This window comes from Culex quinquefasciatus, chromosome 2, assembly GCF_015732765.1.
Source record: "Culex quinquefasciatus strain JHB chromosome 2, VPISU_Cqui_1.0_pri_paternal, whole genome shotgun sequence".
NCBI classification, from domain to species: Eukaryota; Metazoa; Arthropoda; class Insecta; order Diptera; family Culicidae; genus Culex; species Culex quinquefasciatus.
In genome coordinates this window covers 106,881,242-106,900,402 of record NC_051862.1, presented here as the reverse complement: position 1 = coordinate 106,900,402, position 19,161 = coordinate 106,881,242, and the positions used below count along the sequence as shown (strand labels likewise).

Here is a 19,161-nt window from a genome sequence, read left to right as displayed (position 1 = left end):
CGAGAAAATTTTCTGATTCTAGCAAAACTGATTCCCCAAACAGCGACATTTTTCACCAAACCACTGGTTTTTCACTGGTTTGGTAGAATTTCATCGGTTTCCAAACCAGCGAAAAAAATTAGCGATTCTAGGTAATTTTTGTGCAGGCTGAGAAATTAGCGACATTTTCGCTAGTTTTAGCGAACTTTATCGCGATTTGGCGATGCACTTTAAAAAAAAAATTATCCAAAATTATTTGACGGATCGGTATGTTATCAGAACAGCAAATCTGATCAACTACCTGTGCGTGCTGGCGCCCTTCAAGGAAGCATTTTGGGTCCAATTTTATACAATATTTTTACTTCTGACTTGCCTGATTTGCCCCCAGGATGTCAGAAATCACTTTTTGCTGATGATACAAGCATCTCCGCCTTCGTGTCATCACAAGAAGATTACAAAAAAGCTTGGATATTTTCAATTCTTATTTGAAAGAATGGAAAATTACTCCAAATGCTATAAAAACTCAACTTATTATTTTCCCTCACAAACCAAGGGCTGATTTTCTTAAACCAAAAAATCATCACATTATAAAGATGAATGAGGTAAGTTTAAAGTGGGAGAATCAAGTGAAATATCTTGGACTTGCTTTTGACAAAACCTTACTTACAAGGATCACATTGAAAGTGTCCAGGTTAAATGTAACAAATATATAAAATGTTTGTATCCACTTATAAACAGGAATTCTAGACTTTGTCTCAAGAATAAACTGTTAATTTATAAACAAATTTTTAGACCTACCATGCTTTATGCTGTGCCGATCTGGACAAGCTGTTGCTTAACCAGGAAGAAAAAACTTCAGAGGATTCAGAACAAAATTCTGAAAATGATTCTGAAACTTCCTCCCTAGTTCAGCACCAGTGAACTTCATCAATTAGCCGAAGTTGACACTTTGGATGTTATGTCCAATAAGATAATTGATGCATTTCGACAAAAATCATTGCAGTCTTCAGCTGCATTGATCCGCTCTTTATAAAGTTTATAAGTTAGTTTTAAGGTATCCCTTTTCCCTTTTGTACATGTAGGACCTCCTACATTTGAAATCACTGAATAGCGAAAGCTATTATAGCGAATAAATGAAAGTTGCTTGTATTTAAAATTGAGGTGAAAAGTCATCGATTGTGATTGGACACTCAATAATATTTTAACTGAATGAATGTACATGGAAGAGAAAATCTGAATAAATATGAATAAAAAAAAATCAAATCAAATTATTCGCTCTACAGCATTGCCTTGGCGTTCTCGATTGCGAGATTCCTACTCGAAACTAGGTGTCCTAAGGCTTGATTGTTGAGGCAATTGCAAACCTCTTTTTACACCTTAGCTTCCATCCACCCCGGGATTCGAACTGACGACCTTTGGATTGTTAGTCCATCTGCCTACCAGCGACTCCACCGAGGCAGGACACAGGGAGACGACTCCTACACCTGGACTGAGCTAACGACCTAACCTTTTTCAGGTTAGTCCGGGGCCAACATTAACTTCCCTTCCGACGGAAGGCGTGATCAGACAAATCTCGTCTCGAAAAATGCCACCGGGACCGTCTGGGATCGAACCCAGGCCGACTGGGTGAGAGGCAATCTCGCTTACCCCTACACCACGTTCCCGGCGATGAATAAAAAAAAATAAAAAAAAGAGCTTTGAAAATTTGGATTTTTCTTAGTTAGAATGTTTATTTTCGAGAAAAAAATACCAAAAAATATTTAGAGAAGTGACCTTCTGAAACTTTGAAAGTTGGCCACACGATGTACCATAGTGGAATGGTTCTTGATTCCAATGGTTATTGTTCGGTGATGACCCCGGAACCCCTTTCGACTACAACCCTGGACCGATCTCGCTCATCTCGCGGAGACGATTGCCGCAGCTCGTCCAACGTGCTGGACTCGAGCTGACGGCTGTGGGAGAAAGCGAGAGGTCAACGGTCATCACCGAGGATCGCGAGGATCGTGCCGCTGTAACGAGATTAGGGGGAGCGGTTCTCTACTACGATCCTCTCTGGAGAATCGTAGTAGAGGACGTCGCACGACCCGTTTTCGCAAGATTCGGAGGTTTGTCAGAACATACAATTTTTCTGATCGTTCAGTTGTGTCTGGACCAGCAACGACACCGGCTGGGTAAAGGAACCCGCGCGCGACCGTGACCTGACCTTTTAATGTGTTAGACTTAAGCGAAATATAGTTAAGTTGAATATAGTGCGTGCGTTTTAGTTGAAGTAGTTGTGTTTTTGTGTGCTGAAAGAAGAAGTGGATCCGTACGTCCCTACAAGATCTGACCACTCGGCGTCGAGGATATTCGCCGTCGACGGGGTCACTGAACCGTGCTGCTGGGGTAACGACCTGTGGCTCTGCACAGCTGTAGCCGCTTGACCTGCGCCCGGTAGCACCAGCCGCACACAACGCTAGTGTGATCCTCATCCTGGAGGTTTAAGTCGATGTGGGAGTGACTGCACCCGCTGTCGAAGGCCTCGCATCACCCCTTCATTCTGGTCCTTCGAGCCGGATCCTGGACCAAGGATTCCGGTTCCAGGATTGAGGACCACGGGGAGGACAAACCACGCCACGCTACGGTTCGCGCCTGCCGAACAATACACCGTGGAGTACAATACGCCTCGCGCCATTGGAGTTGCGGAACAATTAAGTCTTCACGATAACTGCGCGAACAATTACCGTGGGACTTGCGCATTGTTCCTGCTGCGCGCCAAATCGATCGGCGTCGGAAGCGGACCGCGTGTCAGGATCTGGCCGGTTTTCACGACTCTGGAGGACCTGGATCGTCATCGTCGAGCTTCACCATCATCTCGGGTCGGCCTGGAGCGTATACTGCCAGCGAGGGACACGTTTTCCCAGGTAAATAATTTGCGAACGGTATATGTCCGGCCGGGGCAAGGTCTTGCAACCCACTAACACCATTTTCTACGGTTCTTTGCGACGTGACGGCGATCTACGGTTTCACAACCCATCCGAACTGGTCTGGAGCACCGGTTTGCAGCAGTTGTCGGCCACAACAGGGTGTCGACCCTCGGAGTAGCTGCGCGGAGGCAGTCGAGAGCACCGGTCAGGACCGTATCGGTGGCTCACCAACGACTCGTCGGCGACATCGGACATTCGCTGCTGGTGTGGACGTTGGCACTGAACACGTGTGCCACGTGGAACGCGACGACGCGCTGCTGTCGATAGGACATCGATCGGTGGCTTGTTGCGTGCACTCATCGGAAGTCGTACGCCTGGAGAGCGCTCGGCTACGCACCGCTACGGACGGAAGCGGTCATCACGCCTGACGTCATCGTGCTACCGTTGACGAGGTCGGCGGCCATCTCAGGCACGTGGACGACAAGGATCGAGGAAGAGGTTGCTGCGATTTCTGGTCTCCCGGGTGAGTGAAAATGAGCAGTGTATGTCTCTGCCGAAGCCTCACAGAAAATACACACAAATTAAAAGTATTTCATCCTCTTCGACTCGACTCATCCTTTTGCCACGCATCCCTATACGCCTGAGGGCGGTTGGTTTTTTGGAATTTTGCTACGGTTACGGCAACGCTGTTAGTTTCTCCAGGTAAACTAATAGTATATGGCCTGCCGAGGCCTCTCTCTCTTGATACTACACCTCTGCGTTTTGTACCTCTTCACCTCGCCCCCGCACACATTGATTGAGTTGCTGCTGTTTGGATGTGACGTCATTGGTTCGACTGATTTTTGGATTTTGGGACGATCGCTCGCCGGCCAGCCGACGTGTTTGTTTTTAAAGGTAAAGCTACACGTATATGTCCGGCCGAAGCGTTCTTGTTTGATACTACATGCTCGTTCTATCCTCTTCGCTTGCCTGAACATCGTTGTTGATTTCGAGTTGCTGCTGTTGACGATTTGCCACGTGTATGACTGCTGCGTTGGTACTGGTTGGGAGGTGCGGCTTACTGTTTCCACAGGTAAAGCTGGTATATGTCTTGCGAAGCAAGACCCAACCACGGAGTACAACACCCACGCATCTCTTCTTTAATTTCACCTCAAACACAACACGATGCCTCCGAAAGTGAAAGCGGACAGCGCGAAGACACCGTCGCTGAAACGGCTCAAGGCTCAGCTAAAGGACACTCAATCAACTCTTGGCGACATTGAGAAGTTCATCAAGGACTTCAAGGACACCGCTACGGCCAGCGATGTCAGCGTTCGGTTGGAAATTATCAATGACATCTATGAGACTTTTTGCGAAACCCTCATTGATATCACTTCTCACGACGATTTCTTTGATGCGGAGGATTTTTACGAGTCTGACCGAATGGCTTTCAACTTGAGCTACATGGAGGCCAAATCGTTTCTTTTGGAGAGGCTCAGGGAGCGCGAAGACCACACGTCGGATCAGCCTAACGTTACGCTAGGTTGCGAGAACTTGAACCATGTGCAGTTACCTCAGATCCAACTGCGGACATTCACCGGAGATGACGACGATTGGGTTAGCTTCCGAGATTTGTTTACGTCGCTCATCCACTGGCGGAACGACCTGTCCGGTGTGGAAAAGCTACAGTACCTGAGGGGTTGTTTGTTTGGCAAACCTGCGACGATGGTAGACAAGTACAAGATGAGCAACGCGGACTACCAGTTAGCTTGGGAAGATTTGCTGAACTATTATAACAACAGCAAGCAAATGAGGAAGCGTCAGATTCAGCATCTCTTCGAACTACCAGCCATGTCCAAAGAATCTTCTGGGGAGTTGCGCGATCTCATCCAAGGATTTGAGAAGGTTGTCCAATCCTTGGACCAGATTGTACAACCAGGTGACTACAAGGACTTGCTTTTGGTGCACATGCTGACGGATCGTCTTGACCCTGTATCACGGCGAGGCTGGGAGGAGCACTCGTCTACCAAGGAGCAGGACACGGTTAAGGACATGCTGGAGTTCTTGCAGCGGCGTAGTCGTGTGCTCGAGTCGTTGCCGCCGAAGTCAACTAACGCAAAGAATACATCCCAGCAACCACATCAACAACCGAAGTCGAAACCGTCGGTGGTCAGGACTAACTACAGCACCGCTCAAGCGTCAGGAGAACGCTGCCCAGCGTGCACGGGAACACATCTTCTTCACAGATGCTCGGTGTTCCAGAGGATGACGGTTTCGGACAGGGAGTCTCTGCTGCGCACGCATTCGCTGTGTCGCAATTGTCTCAAACCTGGACATCTTGCGAGGGGTTGCCAGTCGAAGTACTCTTGCCAGAACTGTAAAGCGCGACACCACACACTTCTCTGTTTCCGCCCTCGGAAGGATCAGGTGAAGGTCGCATCAACTACCAGACGGGAGAATGCTCCCAGGGAAGAACCTCAAGGTACAGCAGGTTCAAACTCATCTCAGGTCAAGGACGCATCTGAGACAGTAGTCGCAAGCGCTGCTCAACGTTTCGCAACACATGTTTTGCTGGCAACAGCTGTCGTCGTTGTTGAGGATGACAACGGGAATCGGCTTCCAGCGCGGGCTCTGCTCGACTCGGGTTCGAGAGCAACTTTATGTCGGAACGATTAAGCCAGCGACTACGGGTCAAAAGGAACAAGGTGGACATCTCGGTGTCCGGGATTGGACAAGCAGTCTCAAGAGTAAAGCAGCAGATTCAAGCCACGGTTCGCTCACGGATCTCAGATTTCTCTCGAGCAATGCGATTTCTAGTTCTCCCAAAGGTTACGGTCAATTTACCAACGTCGGCCATAAACACTACTGGTTGGACCATACCAGATGGTGTCGTACTGGCGGATCCGACGTTTTCGATGTCCAACGGCGTGGACATGGTACTTGGGATCGAGCATTTCTTTGACTTCTTCGCAAGCGGTCAGAAAATCTCACTGGGAGAACAGCTGCCAGCCCTGAACGAGTCGGTTTTCGGATGGGTGGTATGCGGCGGTTGCGCAGACTCACGGGAGTCTCCAAGGATTAACTGCAACGTGTCGGCAATGGAAAAGCTGGATGCTTTGGTGGCTCGATTTTGGTCCTGTGAGGAGGTCGAGTCAGCAGCCGGTAACTACTCGCCAGAGGAAGCACGCTGCGAAGCTCTGTACGCACAGTCAGTTCAACGTGGTACAGACGGACGGTATTCGGTTGCTCTACCGAAAGCTGAAGACGCTCTGTCACGGTTAGGCGAGTCCAAGGATATCGCCGTAAGACGTCTTCACGGCATGGAACGGAGACTGGCCAGGGACGATCATCTCCGGGAACAATACGTCGCTTTCATGCACGAATATGAGCAGTTAGGACACATGACGAAGGTCACGGACACGGGCTCCGCCAAACGGTGCTACCTGCCCCATCACCCAGTGGTCAGGGAGGCTAGCACAACCACCAAGGTACGCGTGGTGTTCGACGCGAGCTGTAAGACTTCTTCTGGTGTGTCGCTCAATGAGGTTCTGCTGTGTGGACCAGTAATTCAGCAGGACTTGAGGTCGATAATCTACCGTTGTCGCGTGAAGCAGATCATGTTGGTTGCGGACGTCGAAAAGATGTTCCGGCAGATCGGCATCTGCCCGGAGGACCGTTTGTTGCAATGCGTTCTATGGCGTCCAACACCCACCGAGGCGATCTCCACGTACGAACTCAACACCGTTACGTACGGTACGAAGCCAGCTCCGTTTTTGGCAACACGGACGTTGAAACAGCTGGCCATGGATGAAAAGGAACGGTTTCCGCTCGCAGCCAAGGTCGCCTGCGAAGATATCTATATGGACGATGTGATCACCGGAACCAACAACTTGGACTCGGCGATCGACCTGCGAAACCAGCTGGACAAGATGACGGTCAGTTGTGGTTTCCGTCTGCGGAAATGGGCATGCAATCGTGCTGAAGTTCTGTATGGTGTGGAGGAGGATAACTTGGCGATTCCCTGCGCCGATGGTATCAACCTGGATCGAGATCCTTCGGTGAAGACGCTCGGGTTGACATGGTTTCCATCTACAGACGAGTTCATGCTCAAGTTCACAATCCCAGAGACGGGCCCTGATGAACCACTCACCAAGCGAAACGTTCTTTCCAAAATTGCGTCGATTTTCGATCCCCACGGTTGGTTTGGCGCAACGGTTACAACGGCAAAGGTGTTCATGCAGCAGTTGTGGACGCCGGGCATCGATGGCAAGCGTCTGGAATGGGATCAGCCATTGCCTTCGATGATGGGTGAGAACTGGCGGAAATTCGAGGAGCAATTACCGGTTCTCAGTTCGGTTCGGTTTGCGAGATGTGTCGTCATCCCTAACGCAACGTCGGTTCAGCTGCATTGCTTCTCAGACGCGTCCATCAAGGCCTACGGTGGTTGTGTTTACGTTCGTAGCGAGAACGCAAAGGGAGAAGTTATGGTTCGTCTGTTGGCCTCAAAGTCGCGGGTGGCCCCGCTCAAGGTTCAGACGATTCCGAGACTGGAGCTCTGCGGAGCTGTCTTGGTTGCGCAGCTGTTCAAGGTTCTACGAGAAGCGCTCGACATTCCAGTGGACGCATATTTCTGGACGGACTCCACGTGCGTACTCTGCTGGCTTGGATCTATCCCGACCACGTGGAACGTGTTCGTTGCAAACAGGGTGTCGAAAATTCAAAACATCACGGAAGGATTTCGTTGGCAACACGTCCCAGGACTTCAAAACCCTGCTGATCTTATTTCCAGAGGAATCTCGCCACAGGACATCGTGGACAACGAGTTCTGGTGGTTTGGACCGGATTGGCTGCGTTTGAGCCCAGAGCACTGGCCGAATGCAGAATCTACAGCTGAAGATGAGAATGCGGAAACGGAAAGACGTCGACAGCAAACACTGTGTCGGTGGTTCAGGAGTTCAACGATCTTTATTTTGCAAAATTCTCTTCGTACCCGAAGCTGATCCGTCAAACAGCTGTTTGGTTGCGGCTTATGAAACTTCTACGCACTCCCAGATCGGACCGTACATCAGGATTCCTCACCACGGCGGAACTGAAGGAGGCAGAGAACGTGCTGATTCGTCGGGTTCAGATGGAATCGTTCGCTGATGAAATTAAAGCACTATCTACAAGAAAAACGGTTGCTGTTAAATCACCTCTTCGTTGGTACAACCCTTACCTAGACCAGGACAACATTATTCGTGTGGGTGGGCGGTTGAAAAACTCTGACGAGCCCGAGGACGCCAAGCACCCTGCTGTTCTGCCTGCGCGCCATCACTTTACACGGTTGGTTTTAAAATACTATCATCTCGGGCTGCTGCACGCTGGACCACAGCTGCTGTTGGGAACAGTTCGGCTTCGATTTTGGCCTTTGGGAGGACGGAGTGTGGCACGCACGATCGTGCATCAGTGCAAAACATGCTTCAAGGCCAAACCCACGCCGGTGCAACAATTCATGGGCGATCTGCCAGCGGTACGCGTCACGGTTGCGCGTCCGTTCTCGAAAACTGGCGTTGATTACTTTGGCCCAGTGTTCGTTCGCCCAGGACCTCGGCGAACGGCGATCAAGGCGTACGTGTGCCTGTTCGTGTGCCTGTGCACCAAGGCCGTGCACCTCGAACTCGTGTCGGACCTCTCCACGGAACGTTTTCTGCAGGCTTTACATCGGTTCACATCGCGCAGAGGACCTGTCGCCGAGATCTGGTCTGACAATGGGACCAACTTTGTCGGAGCACGGAACAGGTTGCACGAGTTGTTTACACTGCTTCGGGACAAACAGCACCAGGAGAAGGTCTTCAGGGATTGCGCCAACAACGAGATTCGCTGGTCGTTCAGCCCACCAAGCGGTCCTCATTTCGGTGGTTTATGGGAGGCGGCCGTACGCTCAGCCAAGCACCACATTCTGCGTGTCATTGGAGACGAACCTATCTCGATCGAGGATATGAATACGCTGCTCGTTCAGGTGGAAGGCTGTCTGAACTCGAGGCCCATCACTCCCATGTCGGACGACCCCAACGATCTCGAGCCGCTCACGCCTGCGCATTTTCTCGTTGGATCATCGTTGAAGGCGCTACCGGACCGTGATTTCATCAATCTACCTGCAAACCGTCTCAACCATTACCAACAGATCCAGCAGAAACAACAACTATTTTGGAATCGGTGGAAAAGGGAATACCTGAGCCAGCTGCAAGCTCGCGCGAAACGTTGGCGGTCACCTGTGCAGATTGAAGTCGGCCAACTGGTTGTAATCGTCGACGACAATCTGCCACCCACGCGCTGGAAGCTTGCGAGGATCAGCGAAGTCCATCCAGGTGCTGATGGTGTCGTGCGTGTGGTCACCCTCAAGACTGCGACGAAGCTGATCAAAAGGCCAGTCGAGAAGATTTGTTTACTTCCACTGGACGAAGAGGAGCACAATGCCAACAAATCGAGTGAACAATAGCTACCCCAATCCCTTCCCGTCCCTATCCCGTCGAAGAGGTCTTCTTTTGTTTTCTTTTCAGAAATGCTGTGATTTCTGGATGGGTGAGGATGTTCGGTGATGACCCCGGAACCCCTTTCGACTACAACCCTGGACCGATCTCGCTCATCTCGCGGAGACGATTGCCGCAGCTCGTCCAACGTGCTGGACTCGAGCTGACGGCTGTGGGAGAAAGCGAGAGGTCAACGGTCATCACCGAGGATCGCGAGGATCGTGCCGCTGTAACGAGATTAGGGGGAGCGGTTCTCTACTACGATCCTCTCTGGAGAATCGTAGTAGAGGACGTCGCACGACCCGTTTTCGCAAGATTCGGAGGTTTGTCAGAACATACAATTTTTCTGATCGTTCAGTTGTGTCTGGACCAGCAACGACACCGGCTGGGTAAAGGAACCCGCGCGCGACCGTGACCTGACCTTTTAATGTGTTAGACTTAAGCGAAATATAGTTAAGTTGAATATAGTGCGTGCGTTTTAGTTGAAGTAGTTGTGTTTTTGTGTGCTGAAAGAAGAAGTGGATCCGTACGTCCCTACAAGATCTGACCACTCGGCGTCGAGGATATTCGCCGTCGACGGGGTCACTGAACCGTGCTGCTGGGGTAACGACCTGTGGCTCTGCACAGCTGTAGCCGCTTGACCTGCGCCCGGTAGCACCAGCCGCACACAACGCTAGTGTGATCCTCATCCTGGAGGTTTAAGTCGATGTGGGAGTGACTGCACCCGCTGTCGAAGGCCTCGCATCACCCCTTCAGTTATGTTGTGCTTATTCTTTTTGATTTTTCAAAGGCTTTCGACACGATTTCTCATGATTTACTGTTTAAAAAAATAAGAAATATGAATGGTTTTAGTTTAGATGCAGTGCGTTTAATAAAATCTTATTTAACAAACAGATTTCCGACTGTAATAAACAATTGAGCTTTTTCAAAACTTTTTCTAATTTTGTCTGGTGTACCACAGGGTTCGGTACTTGGTCCGCTGCTTTTTGCCTATCTTACTAAAGAATGGTATAGGTTTTACTTTAAGACTGGACGTCAATATGTCGATTTAGCATGAATTTTAATCGTAAAAATCGTCAAAAAAAATCACACTGCATCGATTTTCGGCGCTCTATCGATTCACCTTGACAGAACTCGTCTATCTCCAACCCTCGAATTTTGAGAAAATAAATTCCGTGGAGGTCGAGTGATGTTCGTATGTGGTAAAATTTTGCAAAATTTTGTGTCGCGTCGTTCTCAGCTCTCATATATCCGATTTCGATTCTTCTGAATGCAGATGAAAGCTAGTGTGCTGAACCTGGGCGAGTTGCCGCACAAATTTCGAAATATCCATCTGTTTTCGGATGCGGCCAGACTTTTCAACAAAATACACAGTTTTCAAATGAAAATATGGTCAATTTTTTCATTTTCATATCTTTTATGATAAAATTACACCCCAAATTTTCATCTAGATTCATAATATGGTTCTGGAGTTAGAGCCGTTTGATTAACCTACCTAAAAAAAACCTTAAAAAATCCCTAAAAAAAAGGTAAAAGCCCACCTGGCGACCTTCGCCAACATTTTTCATTTCTGAATTTATTCGAAATTTCTTTCTACATTCATAGTACAGACCATGAGTGAGCATCTGAAACAAATTCGACATCTATTGGCAATCCCGATCAATTTTTAGAACGATTTTTTTTTGCCTTTCTTACTAAAGAAAGGTATAGGTTTTACTTTAAGGCTGGACGTCATTTCCATCTTCGTAAATATGTCGATTCAGCATGAATTTTAATCGAAAAAATCGTCAAAAAATCACACTGCATCGATGTTCGACGCTTCGTCGCCAAGTCGACAAGTTGTCAAGTTGAGCTTCGAACACTGGCGCGAGAATGCTGGCGCATATATTTTGTGGCTCGACTTATACTCGTTTTGAAGTAGCTTGTCTACCGATGTTTCCTACAACATGTAAGATATCGTAGCTTTTCGGTTTCTGTTGCCCTGTCATTTTTTGCATAACAGTCCAATGTTTATGCAAAAATTTCTGTGACATTCATCCGGCTACAGTCAATTTGTTTCCCGTGTGCTCCTAAAATCGCCTAAATGTAGACTGCATTTTCGTAAGTTTATTTAACATGGTTCATTGGATTCCAATAGGAGCTTTCTGAGCTTTTCATCGTTTATATCGTTTTCAAAGTTTTCAAAAGTTCTGTTCAAAAACCGGAAATAACGATAAATAACAATGTCATTCAATATTCCGATACAGTTTCATTTCAAGTCTAGGTATTTTAATTCAAAGTAATTTCGAGTGGGATTCATTTGTATTGCAACAGTGTGGCAAAGTGTACGCATCTGTGCGATCCCTGCGTCTTAAAGCTAGTCATTTGAATACTAAAATTAAACTGAAATTATTTTAAGCACTTATTTATCCACACTTTTAAGCGTGTGATTTTATCTTTTTTTTCTGTTTGAGTATTAAGACACGGAATCCTGATTACAAGGACTATTGTATCGTGTTACCCATTTTTTACTGTTATTAAGCATTTTCAGATCTATAACACAGTTCCTATTGAGAGGAAAAGATCCAGATGCTGTAAACTCCATTCCTTGTGCCTTGTGCGCTATGTATAGCTAGAACCGCGGTGACAATTTTTTCGAGTCATTTTTCAAGCTCTTCCCAGCAGCTATTTTTGCCGCGCGGGTCTTGTAAAGACAATTGTCTTATAGCGGCGCTACTCTTGCGGTGTTCCCTGTGCTCTGATCTGGACAATGCGACTGGACTGCAGTGCAATACCGATCGGCTAGGCATTATTTACATGCGAAGACACGAGGAATGTATTTTGGGAAGAGGCGCAAAGGAATATCCCAAGATTGATCACATGCTAGAAGAGCACGTGAAGCAACCGTTTATACTCATACGGTTGCTGCTACCTCTGAACTTAAAACCTAAGGCTGCCACCCTTAGTATTAAGACACGGAATCCTGATTACAAGGACTATTGTATCGTGTTACCCATTTTTTACTGTTATTAAGCATTTTCAGATCTATAACACAGTTCCTATTGAGAGGAAAAGATCCAGATGCTGTAAACTCCATTCCTTGTGCCTTGTGCGCTATGTATAGCTAGAACCGCGGTGACAATTTTTTCGAGTCATTTTTCAAGCTCTTCCCAGCAGCTATTTTTGCCGCGCGGGTCTTGTAAAGACAATTGTCTTATAGCGGCGCTACTCTTGCGGTGTTCCCTGTGCTCTGATCTGGACAATGCGACTGGACTGCAGTGCAATACCGATCGGCTAGGCATTATTTACATGCGAAGACACGAGGAATGTATTTTGGGAAGAGGCGCAAAGGAATATCCCAAGATTGATCACATGCTAGAAGAGCACGTGAAGCAACCGTTTATACTCATACGGTTGCTGCTACCTCTGAACTTAAAACCTAAGGCTGCCACCCTTAGAAGAACCAATGACTTTCCACTTATGAGGCGAAACCCGTAACCATTCGGCCACAGGAGGTGAGCCGTTATGTTGGGGCCGAGCCTTCCTGCCCAACACAGAATTTAATAACGAGGAGATCGCTGGGTCGGTTCATGTGGTCCTGTTCCTCGTCCGGGTCGTAAATACTTGGGAAACTTGGTTGGTCACTTCTTGGGGTTGTCCGGGGCTCTAGTCCAACCGTAGAGCCAGTAAAACGCGCATGTAACATCAAACACGTATATTTTGTCTTAATCGCACACTATATTTACAGTAGTTCTAAGTTAGTTGTAGTTATTAAGTTTCCAGTATCCGACTGGTGCGCGGAACAGTCATCAACATATTTTCATAACAAACTCAAAGTAGCGTTAAATTCTTGTATCCATTTTGTGTTCAATTTAGACCGTTATGCAAGCGTGACTCACCGGTAACATATACACTCAATCCCCGGTGGTTGGTCACTTTTTCGTTTGACACTTTTTTAGTTTGTACCCCGTTGGTTGGTCAAAGTCAAACTAAAAAGTGACGAACTGTCACTTTTTAGACGGCGCTTACGCACACTATCAAAACAAACGTTAGATAGTGTGTGTGAACTCCGTGTAAAAGGGGTGTCAAACTAAAAAGTGACCCCGTTCATTTGACAACAATTGGTGTCAAACCACCGGGGGTTTGAGTGTGTTGGTAGGGTGTCCTTTCTCACGTTTTGGTATGTTCAGATCCATTCTAATCCTTCATTCAATAATATCAAATCAGTCTCCTCATTACCTGTTTTCAAAATTGACACCTCTACGAAGTCAAAGAGGGCGAAAATACAAAACTCAAAGAAATAGAACCACTCGTTTTTCTAAATCTTTGTTTGTTAGAGGCATTGCAACTTAGAATCTGTGTGGTGCGAGCTCTGTCGCCGTTTTCACACCAGATCAAACTGTCAAAATTGCACCAGCGTTTCAAGGCTTTCAACGCTCATGGTATGGCAGATTTTCAAATCAAAATATATTTTTTCAAAGTTTTTTTTTTAATTTTATTAGACTTTTAATAAATTTGTATACTTATAAATTGGTTTATGTCAAGCTTCGTGTGTGTACCGGGTTCGAGTTAGCTTTGAGCTATTCAGTTTGACAATTCTAAACCGACCAAAGAGATGGTTTAAATAATCGTTGTTTTGTGAGTTATTTCAATTTTGTTTAGTCTTTTGTAATTTGTGAATCAAATCTGGATTCGTTTCAGATTATTGATGGCCGTGATCTGCGTTAAATGTGGTTTCAATTTTGCGAAATTCAATCAGTTGGAAATGGTGGAGAAAAACAACAACTTTTTAAAAAAACATAAAAAAGTATGATAAAATTTACATGATATCACTTCAATATCTGGCATACCATAATTTTGTATGTACCTTGACCATAACTGACAGCTCGCACGACCTAGCTTGGAATCAACTACCACATAATCTACACAGCAAATTCTGATGTTCGTTTTCAGTTAATATTTACTGAAATTTTCAGTTAGTTTTTCGCTGGGTGCTGAAAAGACAGAATGCGTAACGTGATTTTCGAAAGCTCCCCACTAATACAACAGCACTACAGCTGTAAACATAAACAAAGTAGTAGGCTTTGTTCAAGCTCAAGCGTGACTAATTTTTTGCTGCTGAAGTGAATTGTTTTGAAACATTTTTGATCTGTTGATGTTGATGTTTTCGATGAAAAATTAAGTGCATCCCACTTTTTTCTTCGTATACTAAACGATGGGCGGCCAAAAGAGGCCTTTTTTGTTTTCCCCGTGATGAAAAATTGTGTCAAAAGTGGGTGGAATTTCGTGAATCAGAAGAGCAACCGAATGGAAGTTCCGAGATTATGTATCTTTGATGTGCAGTGATAATATCCGAATAAGATTATCCAATATTATTTGGCAAGTACCATTCATAGTTATTGATAATTCGTCGCTAACATTTCAAAAAGCGTCATAAACATAGGTTTTGCGTTAGACATAGCGATTTTGAAATGTTAGCAACGAAACATGCCAATCTCGATTTCAACCCTCTTCTTAAGATGTTTTGACTTCGAATACCTTAATAGCTCGACGCCATCGACTTTTTTTATTCCTGACAAAATAAATTATAGATCGATCACAATACTTGCCCTCTTCTTGGTATTATTTTGCGAACAGTAAATTGGTTCCGCTTTGACAGTTCTAAATTGAGGCCGCTTTGCGGACAACTATTCTGCACCCAGGTTTTTCGCTGAACTTTAGTTAAAATTTGTATGGAGCTGTCAAAGTTTGCTGAAATTTCAGCAAGTTTTCAATTACTGAAAATTTCAGTAGTGCAGATTTCAGTAAATTCAACTGAATACAGTAATGAGAAATTGGTGTGTACAGACTATTAACTCTAGGTTGGGATTTAAGAAGGCATGTCTAGGGCATTTTGATAGTTTAGAATAAAATCAGAAGAATTATTTAGTGAAGTTACGTTTAAGCAAATTTAGTTATCAAAGTTATGGCAAATTTAGTTATCAAAAAGGTCGAAAAGGACCCCAATACCACAGGAAGGTTAAACGGTTCTTAAAACGTTTGCCTAACTCACTTCTGAATCTAAAAGGCAGGATGTTGTTAAACGGTTTTAACAACTTTTACCTAACCCGTTCAGAATCTTATGGTCATGAGTTCTTATGACATGTTCAACAAACGTTCTCTATTCAAGTATGACTTGCACTTGCAAAACTTACTCAAAACACGCACTTTTCTAACGTATGAAGAGATGTTCAACAACAGAAAAATGTGCGCTTTTTCCAGCGTTCAAGAATTCTCGGGGACGTTCGGAAAACATAGTAAATGAGTTCAACAACCAATTCGAAAATCTCTTGGCGAACAAAGTTGCTAGGTACTTGGGTATTTTTTTATATTTCAGTTTCAAAGTTATTTTTGTAAATTTGTAAATTTAACTTTAAAATTTTACTAATTTCGTTGAATGTTTCTAAAAGAAGCACCGTAGTGTAGGGGTAAGCGTGATTGCCTCTCACCCAGTCGGCCTGGGTTCGATCCCAGACGGTTCCGGTGGCATTTTTCGAGACGAGATTTGTCTGATCACGCCTTCCGTCGGACGGGAAGTAAATGTTGACCCCGGACTAACCTAAAAAAAAGGTAAGGTCGTTAGCTCAGTCCAGGTGTAGGAGTCGTCTCCCTGGGTCCTGTCTCGGTGGAATCGCTGGTAGGCAGTTAGACTAACAATCCAAAGGTCATCAATTCGAATCCCGGGGTGGATGGAAGCTGAGGTGTAAAAAGAGGTTTGCAATTGCCTCAACAATCAAGCCTTCGAACACCTAGTTTCGAGTAGGAATCTCGCAATCGAGAACGCCAAGGCAATGCTATAGAGCGAATAATTTGATTTTTGATCTGTATTTGACTCACTGTAAATTAATGTTGTTCTGAACTTATACATTTTTGAACTTTAGATTTTATTTTACTTTGGATTTTCAAATATTTAAATTATGATGTTTTAAACTTGTACATTTTACAACTTTCGATTTTAGTTAGTATTTTTAATTTTGCTGCAAAATCTTTATTTTGCTGAAAAATTTTCGAGGCTTTTTTGTCAAATAAACGAAAATGAGTTAACTGTGTTTATTTGAACGGTTTGTCTGGTATAGAATAACATAGCTCTGTGGTACAATAATTCTTATCATATATATGTTAAAACTTTTACGTTTCTAGCCTTTCAGCAAAACTTATGAGAGTGTTGGTATTTTTTGTCCTCCTGACCAGCTCGACAAAATGTCTTTAATAGAAAATGAAGATATTCTGTTTTCATGGACGGAACCTATTTATATGAACTTTACGCATGTCGGTATAATGAACAAAATGGATCAAATATTCCACTCAAAAGTAAATGGAGGACTTATTGGAAACATTTATGGCGATATCTATGTTCATGAATTTCCAGGAGAATTAGAATTAGAATTAGAGACTTTACCACCAAGTGAAGCTTCAATGAAACCTTTGCAGATTGATAATGTCAAAGACATTTATGATTTATACCCTGCAAACGATATCGAAAGTATCGAGCTGTTTGAAAAACTATTCAATCAGCTTCCCGGATTTGGGATATTCAGTAGGAACAATAGTGAGTTAGCTGCCTGGAGCTTACAATCATATTATGGTGGAATGTTTTCAATGCAAACTAAACCAGAATTTCGAAGAAAAGGGTAAGTAGCACATTTGTAAGCATACACTCAACTCCCGGTGGTTGGTCACTTTTTCGTTTGACACTTTTTTAGTTTGCACCCCGTTGGTTGGTCAAAGCCAAACTAAAAAGTGACGAACTGCCACTTTTTACACGGCGCTCACGCACACTATCAAAACAAACGTTTGATAGTGTGTGTGAACTCCGTGTAAAAGGGGAGTCAAACTAAAAAGTGACCCCGTTCGTTTGACAGCAGTTGGTGTCAAACCACCGGGGTTTGAGTGTATTCGGCTACAACCTTGATCCCAATCTAGACTGCAAGTAAAAATACAACAAATAAACGATCAACATATGTATATACCCGGCAGAAAGTTTGTTGGTGACATCAACTTTCAAATAACTTGGCTTGATTTTTCTTATATCACTGTAAACTCCTCGAGTTATGACCTCGCAAAAACAACAATGTATCCAGGTTTTTAACAACATGGACGAATACCGAAGGTAACGCTTGTAACGGTACGGGGGTACTGTCAAACCAATTTTATAACGCACGCTCACGTCACGTCATTCTTGAGCTCCTGTCAAAACTTTTCACCAAGATGGCGTCACATATTTTTGCTCCCGTCCCGCACCAACCGCACACAACGAACCATTTTCTGCTGATGCCCGGAATATTTTCGAAACAACCCGTTTCTCTCCGAAAGCCGGAGCCCAGGAGCAAACCGAGACAGATCCGCTGGCCGGAAACTAGTCCGTGTGACCATCGTGCCAGAAATAAACCCGAGACAGCAAGACAGAAAGAAACTCGTGAAAGAACCTCTGCTTCCTGCTAACCGCCAGCTGGAACCGTGTCCGTGGCTAAGAAAAACATCCGAGGCAACATTCGCTGGCCACTGGCCGTAACAGTGGAAAAGGCGCGTCGGAAATACACGTCACAGAACTTGTTGGTTTCGGGTAGCGGCTGCCGGTGTTGTCTCGGGTGTTTCTCTTAGCCACGGACACGGTTCCAGCTAACAGATCTGTCACAAATTTCTTTCTGGCGTCTGACTCTGGTATTTTTTTGATTATCTGGTTTCTGGTCAGTAGGTTCTTTCTGTGGTGTTTCCTCGAGATTGTTCCCACTTTGTTGCACATTCTATTCGCCGATGGATTGCCCGGGGTCTACCAACCCACACCCTGGTGGAACGCCAGAGAGGTCTGCAGCTGGAAAACACCCGGAGGGCCGTCCGTCAATGTCAAATATTTTCAATGACATGACGATGAAGGAAATAAAAACCAAAATTTCAAACATTTGCCAACTGTTCCACAGGACCCGCTAGCAATCTTGATCCCATCGAGCGAAACCCTTCCGACTTGTCTTCACATTTCCTGCTGTCCCCATTCCGGAATGAACACACCATCTCGAGGTTAAGGTTATGTTCACAGAACAAATAAACTAAACGAGACTAATCGTGTCTGCCGGATGACTGCTGCGGGGAACGAAGTAGCGCTCGCTGAAGAGTGGAAAATAAGCGAGGAAACAACTCACAGGACCAACTGACCAGATAACCAAAAAATACCAGACTCAAGGCGCAGAAAGAAATTCGCGACAGATCTGTTAGCTGGAACCGTGCCCGTGGCTAAGAGAAACACCCGAGACAACACCGTTTCTTCCGGCCGCCGCTACCCGAAACCAACAGGTTCTGTGACGTGTATTTCCGACGCGCCTTTTCCACTGTTACGGCCAGTGGCCAGCGAATGTTGCCTCGGATGTTTTCCTTAGCCACGGACACGGTTCCAGCTGGCGGTTAGCAGGAAGCAGAGGTTCTTTCACGAGCTTCTTTCTGTCTTGCTGTATGGGGTTTATTTCTGGCACAATGGTCGCATGGACTTGTTTCCGGCCAGCGGATCTGTCTCGGGTTGCTCCTGGGCTCCGGCTTTCGGAGAGAAACGGGTTGTTTCGAAAATATTCCGGGCATCAGCAGAAAATGTTTTGTTGTGTGCGGTTGGTGCGGAACGGGAGCAAAAATATGTGACGCCATCTTGGTGAAAATGTTTGACAGGAGCTCAAGAATGACGTGACGTGAGCGTGCGTTACAAAATTGGTCTGACAGTACCCCCGTACCGTTGCAAGCGTTACCTTCGGTTTTCGTCCATGTTGTTAAAAACCTGGATACACTCG

General features: G+C 45.6%; 1 protein-coding gene across 7 annotated transcripts in view; it reads left to right on the top strand.

Annotated features, from left to right (window-relative positions):
* The window catches only part of LOC119768052, a 170,588-nt gene that overhangs the window by 132,716 nt on the left and 18,711 nt on the right, over positions 1 to 19,161 (top strand). For all 7 annotated transcript variants that reach the window (XM_038258391.1, XM_038258390.1, XM_038258394.1 and 4 more), the window contains one exon: positions 16,532 to 17,022. In XM_038258391.1, the coding sequence (XP_038114319.1) occupies positions 16,532 to 17,022 (491 nt within the window). The remainder of the gene's footprint in view (positions 1 to 16,531; positions 17,023 to 19,161) is intronic.